Below are 12,428 nucleotides of genomic sequence, written 5' to 3'. Positions count from 1 at the left end.
CTAGTTTGAATTGAGATGAGCTATGTGTATAAACAGCATATTAAAAAGCAGAGACATTACTTTGCCAACAAAGGTCCATCTAGTCAAGGCTATGGTTTTTCCAGTAGTCATGTATGGATGTGAGAGTTGGACTATAAAGAAAGCTGAGCACTGAAGAATTGATGCTTTTGAACTGTGGCGTTGGAGAAGACTGTTGAGAGTCCCTTGTACTGCAAGGAGATCCAACCAATCCATCCTAAAGGAAATCAGTCCTGAATATTCATTGGAAGGACTGATGCTGAAGCTGAAACTCCAATACTTTGGCCACCTGATGCGAAGAACTAACTCATTAGAAAAGACCCTGATGCTGGGAAAGATTGAAGGAGAAGGGGACGACAGAGAATGAGATGGTTGGGTGGTATCACCGACTCGATGGACATGAGTTTGAGCAAACTCCAGGAGATGGTGATGGACAGGGAGGCCTGGCGTGCTGCAGTCCATGGGGTCGCAAAGAGTCAGGCACAACTGAGCGACTGAACTGAACTGAACTGAACTGATGTGTATAAAACATACTCTGGGCATCAACACTCAGTAGGAAAAAGAAGAGTGTAAAATATCTTGTTGAGAAGTTTTATACTGACTGCTTCTTAAAAGAGTAATAATTTAAATAGATTGAATAAAACATATTAAAATTAGTTTAACCTGTTTACTCCTTTTTAAAAAATATATCTAATAGAAAATTGAAAATTACTTATGTACCTAGCATTTGTGGCTTGAATTATCTTCCTATTGTTTAGCATAGGTATAGACCCTTATGGCTTAATGTATTATCTACCCCAGGGGTATCTGCAAATGAAATAATGATTTTTATCTTAAAGCTGAGGAATAAATATTGAACTGAATATTCTTGATGGAAGAAAGAATTTGGGAAATACACCAGCCAAGTGATAAGCCATGTACCGTAAGCCAAGTCCTGTTCAGAATATAAAAGATGCCATGGGGTTAGGCCAGTCTGTGCACGGAAAGTGCTCGCATTGTGACATTACGTTGTCACTCACTGTCCCTGGTGATATCTGAATTCTGGAGTTTGTGTTGTTTACCTTTGGGGAATTTTCAAGCTCATGAACTAAACTCATGATTCTTCTCTCACCATTTTATGCCTGATAAGCTCCTTCTGAGTGTTCTGAGGGCACGTGCCACCCAACAGGAGGGGAGACCAAAGCACAGACATGCCGGCAGCCACCCAAGGCCACCTATGAAATTGCTCAGGAAACAGGAGACACAGGAGTGCTGCTGTGTCTGGACTGAGGTGCAGACACTGCCTTCCCTTCACCACTCAGCTACCTCCCATTTGCATCATCTCCAGAATTGGAGGGTTTGCCAGTAAGCACAGGGGTACAGAGTCGAACAGGCCAGTGTGGGGATGCACAGAACAGTTCAGAAGCCTTCAATACAACTGTGCTGTACAGGAGAAATTGATGCAGCATTGTAAATCAACTACATGCTCAGTGGCTCAGTTGTGTCTGACTCTTTGTGTGGACTGTAACCCACCAGGCTCCTCTGTCCATGGTATTTTCCAAGCACGAATACTGGAGTGTGTTGCCATTTCTTCCTCCAGGGGATCTTTCCAACCCATGGATTGAACCTGAGTGTCCTGTGTCCCCTGCATTGCTGTTGGATTCTTTAGCATTGAGCCATGAGGGATGCCCCCAAATCAACCATACACTTTGACAGAATTTTTTTTTAAGCTATGGGGCAGAGCTCTTTAAAAACCCTAAAATCTTATCCTGAGAGTCATAGAAGAATCTTTGCTGCTTTGATTTCCCGCTCAGGTTCTCTGGATCTTGAGAGTAGGGTTAGATTCTGACTCTGGGAATGTGGAACGAAACAAGCCATTGGATTCATAACTGGGGCATTTGCCTCCCACCCTGGAAATTCGGGAGAGACTCTTTCCCTCGGGTGTCACTTGAATAGAGCAGCAGCTGCTGGCCCGGGAGCCCCAGCATTGTCTTTCACTAGGCAGTGGGGCCCCAGGACAAGACCACGGAGTTCTCAGTTCTCAGTCGGTTTCACGCCCCTGTAGGTGTGCCCCTGCCACGTAGCTGGCAATGAGGCGGGAGGAAGGGCCGAACGGAGGCTCTCCATGTCCGTGAACAAGTCCAAGCTAGGAGGACAGAAAGCGGCTTGAACCCTGCCTGGGTGTCTCATTTTAGACTCAAAGTTTCATCCACCAGCACCTGGCAGCTCTGGGCTGTGCCCACCTCCAGACCCTCCCGCGACCCCACCTCCCACCTTCCCCTTGCTCTGACTCAGCCTGTAACCATGTCCTGTTTCCTTCTGCAGCCTCTGAACACACTGTTCATGCACCTCTTTGTGGCTGTGGACGAGTATTCTGTCGGCTGTTGCAAAGAGATTATTCGGTGAGTGGCCACAGTGTGGCAGACGGTGACGTGGAACGCTGGTAGCAGCATCACAGACAAGACTTGCTCCTGTCTCTCTCATGTCTTTAAGTATCTGGATAGTTCAGAGATATTTTTTTGAACTAAAGTTTAGGTTGCTTTTTAAAAAACTTTTTATTTTGTGTTGGGGGTATAGCCGATAAACAATGTTGTGACAGACTTGCCATACACATACATGATAGATAGTTTAAAAATATTTTTAAAGGTCCTAATTCTTTGTGGTGTTCAGTTTGCTTTCCGGCTCTAGTAAAGCATTTCCTCTGAACAGCAGTGTAATTTCTGAAAGAAAACAATCCTTCCTTTAAATGGATGCCTTTAACTGCTGCTACTGGAGGCAAACAGGTTGGACTGTCCTTTGGGAAAACATGGATTTGGGGGAAGAAAGGAAAGAAAAAGGTCACAGGCTTGAATGTTTGTAAAAATAGCTTTCCCCAGTCTTATCCTGAGACACGTTATTAACAGGACAACTGGCAGAACATCGTTAGTAACAGGTCATGGGGAAACATGACCCGCTGAGTTCCCGAGGTGGATCCCTGACGTTTGGGGGTGGTGGCCTCTGTAATGTCACACCAGAACCTTCAGACACCAGGGCAAAGGTTAATCTCAGCAGAAATCTGGTGCACCGCATGGATGTGGTGCCTTGGTTCTTGCCACCTCCATGGAACAGATACAAAACGGGGCCTTTTGGAATCCAGAGAAAAGCAGAGAAGAGAAAGGAATTGTAGGCTCCCTTTGCTGGTGGGGAGCAGAGCGCCCGGGTGCATCTATGAATGTCTCATTTTTGTAGTGAAGGCGTGTGTCTCACTCAGGTGCTGATCTCAGAGACACAGCAGTCAGTGGTCCTGAAGAGAGATCTTACTTCATTCCCTGCCCAGGAACTGAACCTGGGTAGCCTGGATGAAAACCAGGAATCCTAGCCGCCAGACCCCCAGGGGCTGGAGGCTAAGAATCAAAGTGACCCGGGCTCTTTCCCCATGTGAAAGCAAGAATGTTTCAAGGAGGCAAAAGCTGTAAAGACAGGCACAAAGTTTATTACTAAAGAGTGCAGCATAGCATGTGGGAGAGCAGACAAACAGTTGGTTTATTGAAGGCAGAAACAAGGCAGGGGCGTACCTGGAGAGGAGTCCTGAATGAGAGCAGTAAAGAGGTGCTTTGAAGCACTTGTAATGGGCAGTCCTTCCAGATCTTTGTTTACAATTGGCCAATTACCTTGTTTCTTTCCTCATTCCTGACTGGTCCTAGGACCCTCCCCAAGATGCCTGTGCAGCTTTTTTCTAAAATAGATCCCACTGTAGAGGCCTGGGGTGCATGTTCCCTTTTTGACCCCCTTTTAGAAGGCTTCCTGCACATGTGGGAACAGGGAAGTTTTCCTTGACCTCGGGAGTGGTCATCTTATCTCTCTACTTGAGCAGAGCTCAGCTTCTGCCACTAGCTTTGTCCTTGGAGTTCTGGGTGGGGACACAGCTTGAATTTTACTCCCCTTGACAAACACCAGCTGTCTGGCCCCGAGGCCCATCTATCTCCTACCTCAGTGGCTCACGAGGTCACCTTGCTGACACCCTGACCCTCTCTTACCCTCATCAGGACCGTGTTCAAGGCGGTGCTGGACCTGCACTTTGTCTTCCTCATCGTGCCATCCTGCATGAGCCTCGGTAAGGCCTCCTCCACCATGTCCTAGCTCCAGGAGCTGAGACAGGAATTTCGTGCTTACAATGGGGCATCGAGGATGGGACATAAGAATGGTCTCCAGGTCCTTAAGACATAACGTGCCCATCTGATTGTAACAATTAAAACACATGTTACATATATATGGAATCTAGAAAAATGGTACTGAAGACCTTATTTACAGGGCAGCAGTGGAGAAACAGACATAGAGAATCGACTTATGGATGTGGGGAGAGGGGAGGAGAGGGTGAGATGTATGGACAGAGTAACATGGAAACTTACATTATCACATGTTAAATAGATAGCCAATGGGAATTTGCTGTGTGGCTCAGGAAACTCAAACAGGGGCTCTGTATCAACCTAGAGGGGTGGGATGGGGAGGGAGACAGGAGGGAGGTTCAAAAGGGAGGGGACATATGTATACCTATGGCGGATTCATATTGAGGTTTGACGGAAAACAACAAAATTCTGTAAAGCAATTATTCTTCCAAAAAAAAAAAAAATAACACATGTTAGAGTGAAAACTTCATTTTTCTTGAAGCCCTAAAGATACTTCTTGCTAAATCCAGGCCTCATTTCTTTGTCTCTGGGATGCAGGCTCCACTCTCAAAACCGTGTTCAGCCAAGTGGGGTGTGTCCCGAGCCTCACCAATGACGAGGACTTTGCCGTGCACGTGTGTCACAGGCACAGCCACTACCCTCAGCTGCACATCCGCAAAGCCAGGTAAGCCTGGTGCCAGGCCCCCGTTACCTAAGCATTTACCCTGACACTTACCTCGCATGCGTGCGTGCTCAGTAGCTTCAGTCATGTCCAACTCTTTGCGACCTCATGGACTGTAGCCCGCCAGACTCCACTGTCCATGGGATTCTCCAGGCAAGAATACTGGAGTGGGTTGCCGTGCCCTCCTCCAGGGGATCTTCCTGACCCAATAATTGAACCCGCATCTCTTATGTCTCCTGAATTGGCAGGTGAGTTCTTTACCACTGGTGCCAGCTGGGAAGCCCAACAGTTACCTTACAGAGAGTTTAAAAATCGCTAGTTCTTACTGTAAGTAATTACAGCTTGAATGAAATTGCTTTAGAATACCCCGGAACTTGCATTCATTTGGAGGCGATTATAGTTCCCCTTGATGACATAATAGGATTGCATGTTTGAGAGACATTGCATGCATGATTGAGAGTCATTTGGTGCCATGTGGTCAGCAAAGCTGTGCATTTATTTCTTAAAAGTTTCTAAAGACAGACCCCGTATTTGACTTTATGTTTTGATGTGGAACTTTTTTTAAGTTTTTATTGAATTTGTTGCAATATTGCTTCTGCTTTATGTTTTGGTCTTTTGGCCCGGAGGCATGTGGGATCTTAGCTCCCTGACCAGGGATTAAACCTGCACCCCCTGCATTGGAAGGCCAAGTCCCATACACAGGACTGCTAGGGAAATCCCATCATATTTGTGGGTTGTGTTTGTTTGTTGTGTTTTTTCATGTGCTTTGTTTGTTTCTGGTGTGGCCCAACTGTATATGGGATCTTAGTTCCCCAGAAATAAAGTGAAAGTGAAGTCGCTCAGTCATGTCCAACTCTTTGCGACCCCATGGACTGTACCTTCCAGGCTCTTCCATCCATGGGATTTTCCAGGCAAGATTACTGGAGTGGGTTGCCATTCCCTTCTCCAGGGGATCTTCCCAACCCAGGGATTGAACCTGGGTCTCCTGCATTGCAGGCAGACTCCTTACCGTCTGAGCCACAGAGGGGCTTCAAGGATCAAACCCTCACCCCCTGCATTGGAAGCATGAAGTCCTAACCACTTACCAGGAAAGTTCCTGTTTTTTGGGGGGGTGGGGTGGGGTTTGGCCACACCATGTAGCTTGTGGGCTCTCAGTTCCCCAAGCAGGAATTGAGTCCATGCCCCTTGCAGTGGATGGATAGAGTCCTAACTACTATATTGCTAGAGAATTCCCATCATTGCTGTATTGGATAAGTACTTGGTTTCTTTAGAAAGTATAAAATCTCCATTTTTAAAAAGCAAGAGTCTCTTGGACTACAAGGAGATCAAACCAGTCAATCCTAAAGAAAATCAGCACTGAACATTCAGGGAGAGCCTACTATTTACCAGGCTTGTAGTATCATGAATTTGTAATAATGACATCAGGTAGAGGTAGATCTTGATCTTGGTATTACTCCTCTCCAGATGAGTTAACTTAAACAAGGAACCGGGCCTCTGCAGGCCTTGGTTTCATCTCTGTCAGTGGGTGTGAAGATATTGTATGCCACATGGCACTGTTTTAGTGATGGGATGAGCTGACAGAAATCAAGCACTCAGCACACTGCCCATCACATGTAGGTGCCCAAGGAAATTAAACATTATTACTAATATTGTTAGAGTTAAGTGGGGGAGACAGATCCACTTACAAGCTGTAATGCTTCATAGCTTGGAGGAGGGAAGGACAGAGAGGGATCAAGACAGCTTCATACCACCCCTAGGCTCTCCGAAATCTAAATGTCCACCAAACTGCAGTCCCTCTGTGCAATGGATACTACTCAGCAATGAAATGGAATAAACTACAGATATACACAGTAGTGGACTTCCCAGGTGGGTCAGTGGGTAAAGAATCTACCTGCAATGCAAGAGACACAGGTGATTGTAGGTTCGATCCCTTGGTTGGGAAGATCCTCTGGAGGAGGGCATGGCAACCCACTCCAGTATTCTTGCCTGGAGAATTCCATGGACAGAGGGGCCTGGTAGAGCACAGTTCTTGGGGTCACAAAGAGGCAGACAGGACTGAAGTGACCGAGCACATACACAAACACAATAGCATGGACCAGGCTCAGAAAGTTTATGCTGAGTGAAAGAATACAGACATGGAAACAAAGACTGTATGCTGTTTGTATGATGTGCAAAATGGCAGAAGCCAGGTCAACAGATGCCTCTGGCAGAGGCAAGAGTATGGTGGAGGGACAGGATGGGGAGACCATGCTCTGTGGATTGATTAGGGTGCATGCGGCTGTCAGAAGTCATCAACTTTTAATACCTGTGCATTTTACACTATGTTATTATACCTCAGTGGGGGAAATGTAAATGAAAAAGAGGCTTCACAGAGAAGGTAGCTTCTGACTCTAGTCAGGGGAGATGAGTCAGAGTTCAGCCAGATGGACAGGATGGGCAAAGGCATGAAGGCAAGACAGCATCAGGCAGGTGGGCAGGTATGAGGAAGCACACAACCGAAGTGAGCAGACTTCAACTCGGAACCAGCAGGGAGCACTGAAGAAAGACGTGGTGTGGACTGTGTGTCAAAGAATAACTGGCTTTCCTGTGGTCAGTGGCTTGCAGGGGAGTAGCACAGGACAGTCTGGCCAAGAGTGATGCCGGCTAGAATTCAGGCAGTGACCAGTCAGAGGTCCAGGTCGCGCAATGGACCAAGGCAGCTGCATAGATGCAAAGAAATGATTGAGATGGAGGGTGCAGTTTGGTTGTCAGTTGTATAGAGAAGTTGAAGAATGAGAACGAGTTGATGGTGATGCGGGATTTTCAAGGTTAGTGGGGGCTGGTGTATTCTTGCCACCTCTTCTTAATATCTTCTGCTTCTGTTAGGTCCATACCATTTCTGTCCTTTATTGTCCCCATCTTTGCATGAAATATTCCCTTGATATCTCTAATTTTCTTGAAGAGACCTCTAGTCTTTCCCATTCTACTGTTTTCCTCTATTTCTTTGCATTGATCACCGAGGAAGGCTTTCTTAACTCTCCTTGATATTCTTTGGAACTCTGCATTCAGATGGGTATATCTTTCCTTTTCTCCTTTGCCTTTCACTTCTCTTCTTTTCACAGCTATTTGTAAGGCCTCCTCAGACAATCATTTGGCCTTTTTGCATTTCTTTTTCTTGGGGATGGTCTTGATCCCTGCCTACTATACAATGTCATGAACCTCTGTCCATAGTTCTTCAGGCACTCTATCAGATCGAATCCCTTGAATCTATTTGTCACTTCCACTGTATAATCATAAGGGATTTGATTTAGGTTATACCTGAATGGTCTAGTGGTTTTCCCTAATTTTGTCAATTTAAGTCGGAATTTGGCAATGAGGAATTCATGATCTGAGCCACAATCAGCTCCCAGTCTTGTTTTTGCTGACTGTATAGAGCTTCTCCATCTTTGCGTGCAAAGAATATAGTCAATCTGATTTAGGTATTGACCATCTAGTGATGTCCATGTGTAGAGTCTTCTCTTGTATTGTTGGAAGAGGGTGTTTGCTATGACCAGACAGAAATGGTATGGACCTAACAGAAGCAGAAGATATTAAGAAGAGGTGGCAAGAATACACAGAAGAACTATACAAAAAAGATCTTCACCACCCAGATAATCATGATGGTGTGATCACTCACCTAGAGCCAGACATCCTGGAATGCGAAGTTAAGCAGGCCCTAGGAAGCTTCACTAAAAACAAAGCTAGTGGAGGTGATGGAATTCCAGTTGAGCTATTCCAAATCCTGAAAGATGATGCTGTGAACATGCTGCACTCAATATGCCAGCAAATTTGGAAAACTCAGCAGTGGCCACAGGACTGGAAAAGGTCAGTTTTCATTCCAATCCCAAAGAAAGGCAATGCCAAAGAATGCTCAAACTACCGCACAATTGCACCCATCTCACATGCTAGTAAAGTAATGCTCAAAATTCTCCAAGCCAGGCTTCAGCAATATGTGAACCGTGAACTTCCTGATGTTCAAGCTGGTTTTAGAAAAGGCAGAGGAACCAGAAATCAAATTGCCAACATCCACTGGATCATGGAAAAAGGAAGAGAGTTCCAGAAAAACATCTATTTCTGCTTTATTGACTATGCCAAAGCCTTTGACTGTGTGGATCACAATAAACTGTGGAAAATTCTAAAAGAGATGGGAATACCCGACCACCTGACCTGCCTCTTGAGAAATTTGTACGCAGGTCAGGAAGCAACAGTTAGAACTGGACGTGGAACAACAGACTGGTTCCAGATAGGAAAAGGAGTACGTCAAGGCTGTATATTTTCACCCTGTTTATTTAACTTATATGCAGAGTACATCATGAGAAATGCTGGCCTGGAAGAAGCACAAGCTGGAATCAAGATTGCCGGGAGAAATATCTATAACCTCAGATATGCAGATGACACCACCCTTATGGCAGAAAGTGAAGAGGAACTAAAAAGTCTTTTGATGAAAGTGAAAGTGGAGAGTGAAAAAGTTGGCTTAAAGCTCAACATTCAGAAAACGAAGATCATGGCATCCGGTCCCATCACTTCATGGGAAATAGATGGGGAAACAGTGGAAACAGTGTCAGACTTTATTTCTGGGGGCTCCAAAATCACTGCAGATGGTGACTGCAGCCATGAAATTAAAAGACGCTTGCTCCTTGGAAGGGAAGTTATGACCAACCTAGATAGCATATTCAAAAGAAGAGACATTACTTTGCCAACAAAGGTTCGTCTAGTCAAGGCTATGGTTTTTCCTGTGCTCATGTATGGATGTGAGGGTTGGACTGTGAAGAAAGCTGAGCACATAAGAATTGATGCTTTTGAACTGTGGTGTTGGAGAAGACTCTTGAGAGTCCCTTGGACTGCAAGGAGATCCAACCAGTCCATTCTGAAGGAGATCAGCCCTGGGATTTCTTTGGAAGGAATGATGCTAAAGCTGAAACTCCAGTACTTTGGCCACCTCATGCTAAGAGTTGACTCATTGGAAAAGACTCTGATGCTGGGAGGGATTGGGGGCAGGAGGAGAAGGGGATGACAGAGGATGAGATGGCTGGATGGCATCACTGACTCGATGGACGTGAGTCTGAGTGAACTCTGGGAGTTGGTGATGGACAGGGAGGCCTGGCGTGCTGCGATTCATGGGGTCGCAAAGAGTCGGACATGACTAAGTGACTGATCTGATCTGATCTGGTCTGAAAATCACTGCAGATGGTGACTGCAGCCCTGAAATTAAAAGTTATGACCAACCTAGACAGCGTATTAAAAAGCAGAGACATTATTTGCCAACGAAGGTCCATCTAGTCAAAGTTTTGGTTTTTCCAGTAGTCATGTATGGATGTGAGAGTTGGACCATAAACAAAGCTGAGCACTGAAGAATTGATACTTTTGAACCGTGGTGTTGGAAAAGACTCTTGAGAGTCCCTTGGACAGCAAGGAGATCCAACCAGTCCATCCTAAAGGAAATCAGTCCTGAATATTCATTGAAAGGACTGATGTTGAAGCTGAAACTCCAATACTTTGGCCACCTGATGCGAAGAACCGACTCATTTGAGAAGACCCTGATGCTGGGAAAGATTGAAGGCAGGAGGATAAGGGGACGACAGAGGTTGAGATGGTTGGATGGCATCACCGATTCAATGGACGTTAGTTTGAGTATACTCTGGGAGTTGATGATGGACAGGGAGGCCTAGCGTGCTGCAGTCCATGGGGTTGCAAAGAGTCAGACTCGACTGAGCAACTGATCTGAACTAGGCAATGGTGGATTCATTAACCAAAGGTAAAAATAGTAGTGCTAGATGTAGAGGAGAGAGAGTGAGGAGATCATGAGAGCAAAAGAGATGGTCTAGTTTAGGGTGGTATTTTAAAGTAAAAAGCAGAGAATTAGAGCAGAATTTTGAATGATGAAACTCTTAACAATAATAAAGAAAATTGGAAGAGAGTCACAGAAGTCAAAGACTCTTAAAGTGGCAAATCAAATAATTTGTAGGGAGATCAAATAATTTGATTACAAAAAAGAGACCGTTGGATTTGGCAGTTTAAAAGACACAGATGAGATGAATAAAATTGATGAACTCCTAGCCAAACTTATCAAGAAAAAAGAAAAGGAGAGTAGCTGCTGCTGCTGCTGCTGCTAACTCGCTTCAGCCGTGTCCGACTCTGGGCGACCCCACAGACGGCAGCCCACCAGGCTCTGCTGTCCCTGGGATTCTCCAGGCAAGAACACTGGAGTGGGTTGCCATTTCCTTCTCCAATGCATGCAAATGAAAAGTGAAAGTGAAGTCACTCAGTCGTGTCTGATTCTTTGCGACCCTATGGACTGCAGCCCACCAGGCTCCTCCGTCCAAGGGATTTTCCAGGCAAGAGTACTGGAGTGGGTTGCCATTGCCTTCTCCTAAAGGAAAGTAGACTTACTACCAGTATCAGGATTGAAAGAGGTTAGTACAGATCCTACAGACATTGAGGGGCTTCCCTGATAGCTCAGTTGGTAAAGAATCTGCCTGCAATGCAGAAGATCTGGATTTGATCCCTGGGTTGGGAAGATCCCCTGGAGAAGGGAGAGGCCACCCACACCAGTATTCTGGCCTAGAGAATTCCATGGACTGTACAGACCATGGGGTAGCAAAGAGTCAGACACAACTGAGTAACTTTCACTTTAAAACAGACACTGAAAAGATTCAATTCTATAAATTCAACAATTTAGATAAAATGCTTATCTGAATTGTTTAGATAAATCTAATCATCTAAAATGTTTCCTATTCCCTGAAAAACACAAACTACCTATACTCATTGTATAGATGGTAATAATTCAATAATTCTATATCCATTAAAGAAATGTCAGCTGAACCTTGGGTAAGAGCAAGGGTGGCTGTCCCCTGACAGCAGCCTCTCCCTCAGCCTACAGCCCCAACCCACCCCATCCTGGTTTGTCTTCTCTTTTCCTCCTGTTGTGGCTCTGAACACTGCCTCTTCTAGAACCTGGGCCTCAGCTTTCTCCCAGGCTCACCCCTTTGGCTCCTCTGTACCAGTCTTGGCCACTCAGTCCAGTGCTCTCCCTCTGACCACTTGGCAAATTGTTAATTATGTCATGAGAAAGTTCCATAAATTAATTTCTTAGGGTCTTGTAGTCTCATAGTTGCTGTACTTTAATCTTAATTTCATTTAAAAATTAATCATTTTTTTCCTGCCATTTGCTAACTGTTGTGGGGCATGGGCTCATTTAATAAAATGAATTATATTTTCCAATCATAAAAAGCTTAAAAATTACTCCTTGTTTCATTATTCTATGTGAGTATATAATTATACAGACACATGAAAGTGTTACGTGTGTATTCTCTCTATATATATATACACATGCATATATGTCTATAGTCATGATAGTATGTTTTGTTAATTGTATTTTCCACTTAATATAGAAGCTCATCCACCTTCCAGATCTATTTTATTGTTTTTCGTGGCTGTGTGGCATTTCATTGTATGAAACGCCACATCGTGTGGCTTTACTCAAGTTCATTCAAGTATTCCTGTTTATGGAAATGTGTCATCTTTTTTTCTATAGCATGTAATGCTATTTTTGTCTGTAGTATAGATAGTTAGAAGTGGAATTTCTG

The 12,428-nt window shown here is 44.8% G+C and overlaps 1 protein-coding gene across 2 annotated transcripts in view; it reads left to right on the top strand.

Moving 5' to 3' along the window:
- The window catches only part of CFAP61 (cilia and flagella associated protein 61), a 250,399-nt gene that overhangs the window by 13,474 nt on the left and 224,497 nt on the right, over nt 1–12,428 (top strand). For both annotated transcript variants that reach the window (XM_025264163.3, XM_044927988.2), the window contains exons 4-6: nt 2,323–2,399; nt 4,023–4,090; nt 4,701–4,827. In XM_025264163.3, coding sequence (XP_025119948.2) covers nt 2,323–2,399; nt 4,023–4,090; nt 4,701–4,827 — 272 coding nt within the window. The remainder of the gene's footprint in view (nt 1–2,322; nt 2,400–4,022; nt 4,091–4,700; nt 4,828–12,428) is intronic.

Source organism: Bubalus bubalis, chromosome 14 (assembly GCF_019923935.1).
Source record: "Bubalus bubalis isolate 160015118507 breed Murrah chromosome 14, NDDB_SH_1, whole genome shotgun sequence".
Lineage (NCBI taxonomy): Eukaryota > Metazoa > Chordata > Mammalia > Artiodactyla > Bovidae > Bubalus > Bubalus bubalis.
Note: the sequence above shows the minus strand (reverse complement) of the source record. Positions and strands in the feature narration are given on the sequence as shown.